Here is a 7456-nt window from a genome sequence, read left to right on the forward strand (position 1 = left end):
TGGTGAATAATGCTTAACACTTCACCATTGACCATAACAGACAATATTCTGAAAGCATGGTCCTGAGAAATGCCTTTTCTGCTCTCGCATACTTCTGTGTGTTTGCAGCCTGTATGTGGAGGTCTAGGCCGTGATGAGAGGGCCTATTGTTAACAGTGCAGTGACTATGGCCCATCCTCATGCCTTAGACGGTGGTGACACGCCCACGATTCTTGGCTATCTGGCAAACAAATGCAGCAGTGAGATTGGCGAGATGAAACAACGGGCGACAGCTTTTTCACTGTCAAATCCACTCTAGTCGTGATGAGGAGGGGACCTTCTATAGCATGCATACGGAGTCTCCCAAGTACAATTTTCTCAGGAATTGGACCAATGTACTTCTTCCAAAGGCCACTACCGGACTGTTCATTTACTCCCAACGCCAGACTCTTCGCCAAAACATACGGATGACCAGGCTGGTATACCTCTGTCTTTGGAAATAGGTGTCATTGATGTTGACGTCTGCGAGCCGTTGGAAGGTGTCTTGGTTGATATCTGGGTGAGTGGTTTATGCGAGATCTATTTAAATTTGGTTAATCCCCGGAAACAAACTAAAACGCATTTCCAAATTAGCATTGCAATGCTACTGGTTCATATAGCTCATTTACCAGGATCCTGCCTGATATAACATTCGAGGATCAATATAGAATCTAAGTGGTGGGAAACACTTGGATATCCACAAAGGTCTCCCCGATCTCACAGTATGTGATATCTTGTAAGCATGGCACTAGTGCTATACTGAGGGTTAAGCCCAGTGGCTTTCGACCGACCAGGAAACCTGGCTTCGGGGCATGTGGCCCACAGATAACCATGGCGTCACCTTGTTCACTACTATCTTCCCTGGATTTTATGTATGCATAGTCCTCAACTCCCAACATAAACCGACAAAATACCTAATACTTGCTCCATAGGCCGAGCGTTCAATTCACATCCACGTTCAAGTCCACACCAACTGGACAGTCAGGGCCAACAGTACACTTTTCCATGGACCGAACCAAACCGGGAGGACTAAAGAACATTCCTTATACTAGCATAGGCCTACTATGAACATTTCTAGATGTTAATAGATAGACATCGCACAAAGTCTTTGACAATGTTCAAAATGGCAAATGCCCAGGCCTGGCTTAGGGCTAACGACGAGCGAAAGCAGCTTGTCCTAATCACACGTAGCAGCTTAGCAGATGCTCAACCCAGTGAATTAGGAGGTAGGTCGCGTGCCTACTTGCCAGCTTCCTTTTGATATTCGATTGCAGGATCTCATTTCCAGTCCCTCACTCTCATCCTTTATGACCACCCGTCTCCGGGGAATCGAATCCCTTCGCACCAGATCTTCGAATCCCATAACAGCAACCCAACATCTGATATCAGATATCAATCCAACATGCCCATCGAAACCAAGTCTCGCAGAAGAAGATGGATCCACACGGGGGACCCCATCACAAACATTGCAGATGTGCCCGAAGGCTGGAGCTCCTATGAGCCAGATCTGCACAAAGAGTATGGTTACACCTTCCTTCAGAATCCAAACGCCTAACCGCATGTTTCTAATTCTTTAATACCCAAAACAGTGATGTGGACGGCCAAATTGCGCGCTGCCGTGAAAGAATCAGAGATGCAATCATGCCCGATATCTTTCGCCACAGACTGGCGCAATTTCTCCAGCGTCGAAGGTTCGAATATTCGCGACGTTAATGAAGATACAATTAACTGACAACATGCAGCCAGATGATTGCATCCGAGCAAGCTGGCCTACCATGGCCAGTCGTCCAACGCTTATCATTCCTCAAGGCGACCAAGTACTCGCTTGAGCTCAATGGCGACCACGACGAGCAAATGCCAAACATCAACGGCCTCATGGAGGCCTACCAATCTGGCAAGAAATTCGAGAAGGGGGCGATAAGCTACTGGTACCAGGGGGCTCAGATCTACCCTGAGAAGGATGGCGACAAACTTGACTACTGGCAGGCGACACACCTGCAGAGCCGTTTCACCGGCGCCTCGAGCTTCTGGGTTGAAGGGGTATGATCTCACATTATGCTCTATTATACGTTCAGAAAGTGATAATAACTACCTCTATAGCTTGACGTGCCCTGGTCGGCCGAAGTCAGCCTACACTGACGGATCCTTGGCCACTCACAATCGCCTGCCTTCCCTCACCTCTCGCGTTCGGCCTTGTGATTTGTCTTCTCGAGGGGAGGTGGGAGAGGGGGCTGAGGATCAATGCGAATACAATGGGCGGGAAGTAACGGAAAAATAAGAAATTTTTTAAAAAAGAGTGAATGCAGGGAGACATGGGTGGGAACCAATATCAATCGGTCCAGTTACTTCGCGCCGCAAAATTGAATAACTTGATCATATTATATTCGCGATAAATCCTAGGACACAAATCCGCGTAACAGCAAGCCAGCGCTGCCTAGAAGTACTATTAACAACGAGTCTGTGAATCAAACCAGCCCTGGGGACATCAATGTACGATACAGAGCTAGATGGGAAATTACAGCCTCCTCAATTCAAAAAGATACTCCCTTCCGCCACGAAGGCAGCCTGTCCAGCAAGCTTGATAGTGGAGACCCGTTTCCTATCTTCATCCAACAGCACATCAACAATGAGGTGGCTCTCCCTATCCATCTCAATGCCCTGATCGATATAGAACCGGTGGCTCCGACCCTGCTGACCGTTCAACAACGCGAGGTAAACACCCAAGGAGCTCCCTCCGCTACCACAAGCTGGATCTTCCAAATCGATAGCGATCATTCGCACCCGAAGATCCCAGATCACTGTGTCTCCTTCGACGCGAGACCCGCCATTCCGGTAGTACATAACCCCGGTGAATGAGGGCTTCCATCCCTCATCAAGATCAAGAGCAGGACTTCCCCCCGGAACAATATTGGCAAACAGATCGGCTCTCTCGGTCAGGTCAACTAGTGCATACGTGACACCCTTTACCACAGAGACTATCGGTGATGTCTCTGGTACACCATGGAGGTCCGAGACCGTCTTTAGGCTGGCTTGGACTGGGAGGATATGGGCTAGCGTTGCCCCCTGCTGATGCTGATGGATATTGTGAGGGACCTCGGCGGATACAACCTCATTTTCTGGATCATATATGATTGGAACAGGCCCTGCGTTGGTGGTAATGGTGAGAGACTTTGGATGACTTGGGTCGTTTCCTAACAATTGGCGGAACAGGAAATGGCCGGCGCCAATGACGGGATGGCCGGCGAAGTCCATCTCATTGACGGGAGTGAAAATGTACAACCGAGGAGGCTCATCTCCATTAGCCGGATGGAAGAAGACGGTTTCGGAAAAGTTGAACTCTTTGGCGATCTTTTGCTTCTGTTCTTGTGACAGCTTGCTATCGGTGACCTTCACAATTGCAACGGGGTTTCCTTTGAATCTGTTTCCTTGTGTTAACTGACCATTTCTATATTCAGACTTTGATGGAGGAAGCTGTACCTCTTGGATGAGAATACATCGAGAGTCACTGGCGATGAGTCAGTATACGCCGTTGCTCACTGGACAGGCTTTGATGATGAGTTTCTTACCGTAGGGTGCCTTTTCCTCGGACATGATGCTGATATGATCGAATGCCAAAATAAGCAACAAATCCCTCGCAGCTTATATAGTAGCAAACCCAATTTGATATCAGCAGTCAATATCGTTCGGCTAATCTCGGTACTTTTAACACGTCATACGGGGAGCGACGTTTCAACTCCGCGGATTTCTCTCTTTCGCTGGCCTTAAACGCATAAACGGACCCTCTCCATGTCCATGTGGAGCAATATTCCTTATATGACTGGCGAAGCGATGTCCCGTCCTCTCAATCCCCGAGATCCATCTCGGCTAACCTCGGACATCATCGCTTTTCCTGGGCGGGTTTGGCGGTTTCCGCGGTTATCGCGGGAAAATAGTATACGCGTTTACGATCCGATGAATTGATCCTTCAACACATATCCCGACCCCGCACCACCTGCATTTGATCATGGCCGAAGAACACCACATTGTCGCGATTGAGGCTGTCCATTGCCCAATCCCGCAATTTGATCTGCCAGGGCCACATACCCGGGAAGTTCACCGATGGACCAACCCTTCTGACCTCCCCAGTCGCCTCAAAGATGCCACAATTGTCGTGACCACCACAATTAAACTCTCGGCAGAGACACTCAGTGCCGAAGTCACCCCGAAACTTCGTCTCATTGTGATTATGGCGACCGGCACAGATTGTGTCGATATCGCGGCCGCCTCGGCCCGTGGAATTACCGTTTGCAATTGTCCTGGCTCGAATATCGATAGTGTCAGTGAGCATGCTATTGGTCTTTACTTTGCTTCCCGGCGGAAGTTCATCGAGTTGCATAATAATACCATTGCGGTGCCTGATGATCCATCCCTTGATACTGAGTGGAAAACGAACGGGTCGTTACTCAGTCGAGTCCGTTCGCCAAGTGGCAAGGCCCCGTCACTGTGTAGTGATGAGACTGTAGGCATTATTGGATATGGAATGTTGGGGAAGCGCATTGAGACTCTTGCCAAAGCGCTTGGTATGAACGTCATCATAGCCGAGCGCAAGGGCGTCTTCCCTCGAGCGGGTCGGGTGGGATTCGAAGACGCTCTGAAGCAATCGACCGTGCTTATTTTATGTCTTCCACGGAGCGTCGAAACACTAAATATGCTTTCCACTGCCGAGTTTGAGATGATGTCCTCTCATGCTCTGCTGATCAATGTCGCCAGAGGTGGGATTGTCGATGAACACGCTCTGTTGGATGCCCTCAAACGGAATGAAATCGCGGGAGCCGCCACGGATGTTTATGTCAAAGAGCCTGCTGGACGAGGAGACTCGCCTTTGCTAAGCCCGGAAGCGGCGTCGTTGAACCTAGTCTTGACCCCTCATCTTGCGTGGTATGCCGAAAGGACACTGCACAATCTTGAGGCTTCTTGCAAGATCACAGTCGAGAAATGGTGTATTGGTCAGACTATCAACAAGGTGGAATGATGGTTGAATGCGGTATAGAAATGTGGCCCTGGTTGATATTTTTTACGTATAGATTAGTTAGATTATCTGGAGAATACTGACGAAGTGTTCTAGCTACCCCTAAACTGTTGTATATCGTGGATAATGTCTGCAAATCATTTCAATTTATAACTAACAGCAAATGAATGTCAGCCACAGAACCCTGGCACTCCACTGCCGGCCTTTCAAGAGAGCCCCACAACTTCATAGTTCCAGTTGCAGGTAGCATTGGGGCTCTGTGCCAAAACACTCTTGGTCCCAGTCGCCGATGAAACAATGTTATTGGAACCATCAACAATCTGAATCATCTGCCCACTCCCAACAGCTAGTCCCGAGACACTATTATAATTCAGACCCTTCTGACCAACATAACTTCCAATCAGTTTGCTGTTGCTATAAACCTCGATGGTATAACCAGTAGAAGGCAAGATAACAGCAAAGTTGATCGCATCACGAGCGGATTGGTAATTAGCAATCGAAGAAGAGCAGCTAGCAGTAGTCAAGAGAGTGCGGTACCAAAACGCACCAACAGGCTTAGAGCTTGGTGGAACAATCTGAGATAGACTCGTCGCACCAGCCTTGTATGCTTTAATAAATGGCGCAATGACCTGCAGCCAACCCTTGTGGTCGTACCCGTTGGCATAGTCGCCAATATTGCTGCCTGCAATCTGTTCTTGCCAAAAGTCACCGACATAGTGACTCTCCCCAGCGTCATTCCAGGTAATAATTTCCACAAAGTCGGGCTGAAGCTGTAAGGCTTGGGCCATGCGCTCTGGCAGGTTAACTTCGCCGATGCGGTACCAGTTCTGGCCGCTGCCCATATACTTGAATTGTAACGGGGACATCGCTGTTTTCAATCGGTTAGCTGTTTATTCCTCGTTATAGATATGTTCGAATTACTCACCCATCATGTAGGCCTTTCCAGCTGCATGAGCTTGCTGCAAAGCAGCAGAATCAACCTGACTGGTGACGTTGGTGGGAGCAGTACCTGGCGATGGCCACGCAGACTCCCAGCTAAAGACACCATTGAGAATTGGATAAGCGCTGAAAACTCCATTGGGATAGCCAGAGAAGTCATCAAAGTCGGGAACAAAGAACGGCTTGATCCCATGTGTCGAGGTTAGAGGCTGAATGAACCCAGAATCCCATTGCGCGTTGGAGATAGTGCCACCAGTAAAGGTGCTAACGAAAGCTTGGCCATTGACCTTGTAGTATGCGTCTTGATTGGCATATGGTGCCAAAAAGTCCGCAAGCTTCGTAACATCCAAGCCCCAACTCATGTCAAATGAGATAAATAACTTGAAGCTGGTTCCAGATGCAGCCGCAAATAAATAGTTTAGCGCATTGATATTCCAAGTATCCGATGCGCTGATTGTATGGGTGTTGAGGGCGAAACCGTCGAACCCTGCGTTCATAGCATCTCTCACATCAATGACGGCTTCTTCTGAAGTCATGGAGCCGACCTATCTGTTGTTAGTTTCTGGTCAATTCATGGATTTGGAACTTTGAAGATTACCATGTAGTGCGCAAACACGGCCTTGGTGCTACTTGGCTGTGTCGCAGTAGCTGTAGTAGACTTAGTAGATGTCATGGTAGCGGTGGCAGTAGGGCCTAGGCCTTTTGTTAGCCACTGAAGCTGTTCCATTGAGCCTGGGAATAATACCTCCAATGGTAGTGCTTGTGGTAGTGGTAGTAGCGGCAGTTCCAGTTCCGGCAGATACCTAGTACGGAGAAATTAGTATCTTGTTTCACAGCACCGTTTCTCTGGTAACATACAAGTCTCGCAGTAGTAGCAGAGCCTGCTTGACCTGAGGCAACGCAAGACCCAGCAACAGTGCCAGTAGACTGATAAATACCAATAAGTCCAACTTGACAACAGAAGTCATTACCCGCTAGTCCTTGCCAAAGTGACCAGCTTGAGTCGGCGCATTTGGGAGAGCTCTCAACGGCACCAACACAGACCGAACCTGTTTAAGAGTGTCAGTTTGTAATTCAAGGAGGTCAATTAAATCCGAGGATAGGTCCTTACTTGAAGTGCAGCACGAAGCGACTTCGGCGGTCTTCGCACTGAAGCAGTGAAGGCTGCTTGGGCAGCAGGCTCCAGCGCCACAGGACTGGGATCCGCTAGGGCATGTGCTAGCCTGAAGAGACCAGCCTTGAGCAATGGAGCGCTTGGATATCGCTGCTGCAGAGCTGACGAGAGGGTGATAAAGCGCCAGAAGCAATAGAGTAGAATAATGCATGATCAAAGGATTCCAATACAATGATTGACTTCTGTAGAAGTTTTGATAACCCATTCAATTTGCAGTATCCTACAAGACATATATATATGCTATTCCTTGCATACTGACGGTAGTGACGTTTAGAGCATGACGTTTAGAGCATGAAGACACACCCTCCTCTCCACCC

General features: G+C 48.6%; 4 protein-coding genes across 4 annotated transcripts; 2 read left to right on the plus strand and 2 right to left on the minus strand.

Moving 5' to 3' along the window:
* Positions 1–56: 56 nt before the first annotated feature.
* On the plus strand, positions 57–2157 carry PENARI_c001G07911 (uncharacterized protein; the record flags this gene model as incomplete). Its single annotated transcript, XM_022626759.1, has 11 exons — positions 57–111; positions 162–239; positions 426–538; positions 687–740; positions 795–890; positions 951–1011; positions 1107–1244; positions 1293–1536; positions 1608–1709; positions 1761–2058; positions 2119–2157. 11 exons carry the CDS (start codon positions 57–59, stop codon positions 2155–2157), a joined length of 1278 nt encoding a protein of 425 aa, XP_022493689.1.
* A 387-nt stretch (positions 2158–2544) lies between these two features.
* Positions 2545–3609, minus strand: PENARI_c001G03189 (PhzF family phenazine biosynthesis protein; the record flags this gene model as incomplete). Its single annotated transcript, XM_022626364.1, has 3 exons — positions 2545–3436; positions 3496–3523; positions 3585–3609. The coding sequence occupies 3 exons, from the start codon at positions 3607–3609 to the stop codon at positions 2545–2547; spliced, it is 945 nt and encodes a 314-aa protein (XP_022493892.1).
* A 412-nt stretch (positions 3610–4021) lies between these two features.
* PENARI_c001G11655 (D-isomer specific 2-hydroxyacid dehydrogenase family protein) lies at positions 4022–5029 on the plus strand (the record flags this gene model as incomplete). Its single annotated transcript, XM_022627044.1, has 1 exon — positions 4022–5029. The coding sequence occupies one exon, from the start codon at positions 4022–4024 to the stop codon at positions 5027–5029; it is 1008 nt and encodes a 335-aa protein (XP_022493722.1).
* A 144-nt stretch (positions 5030–5173) lies between these two features.
* Positions 5174–7290, minus strand: PENARI_c001G10307 (glycoside hydrolase family 71 protein; the record flags this gene model as incomplete). The annotated part of the gene is made up of 7 exons (XM_022626936.1): positions 5174–5179; positions 5248–5894; positions 5952–6510; positions 6564–6658; positions 6711–6768; positions 6824–7014; positions 7077–7290. The coding sequence occupies 7 exons, from the start codon at positions 7288–7290 to the stop codon at positions 5174–5176; spliced, it is 1770 nt and encodes a 589-aa protein (XP_022493373.1).
* Positions 7291–7456: the final 166 nt, after the last annotated feature.

The sequence above is a fragment of the Penicillium arizonense genome, assembly GCF_001773325.1.
Source record: "Penicillium arizonense strain CBS 141311 chromosome Unknown PENARI_contig001, whole genome shotgun sequence".
NCBI classification, from domain to species: Eukaryota; Fungi; Ascomycota; class Eurotiomycetes; order Eurotiales; family Aspergillaceae; genus Penicillium; species Penicillium arizonense.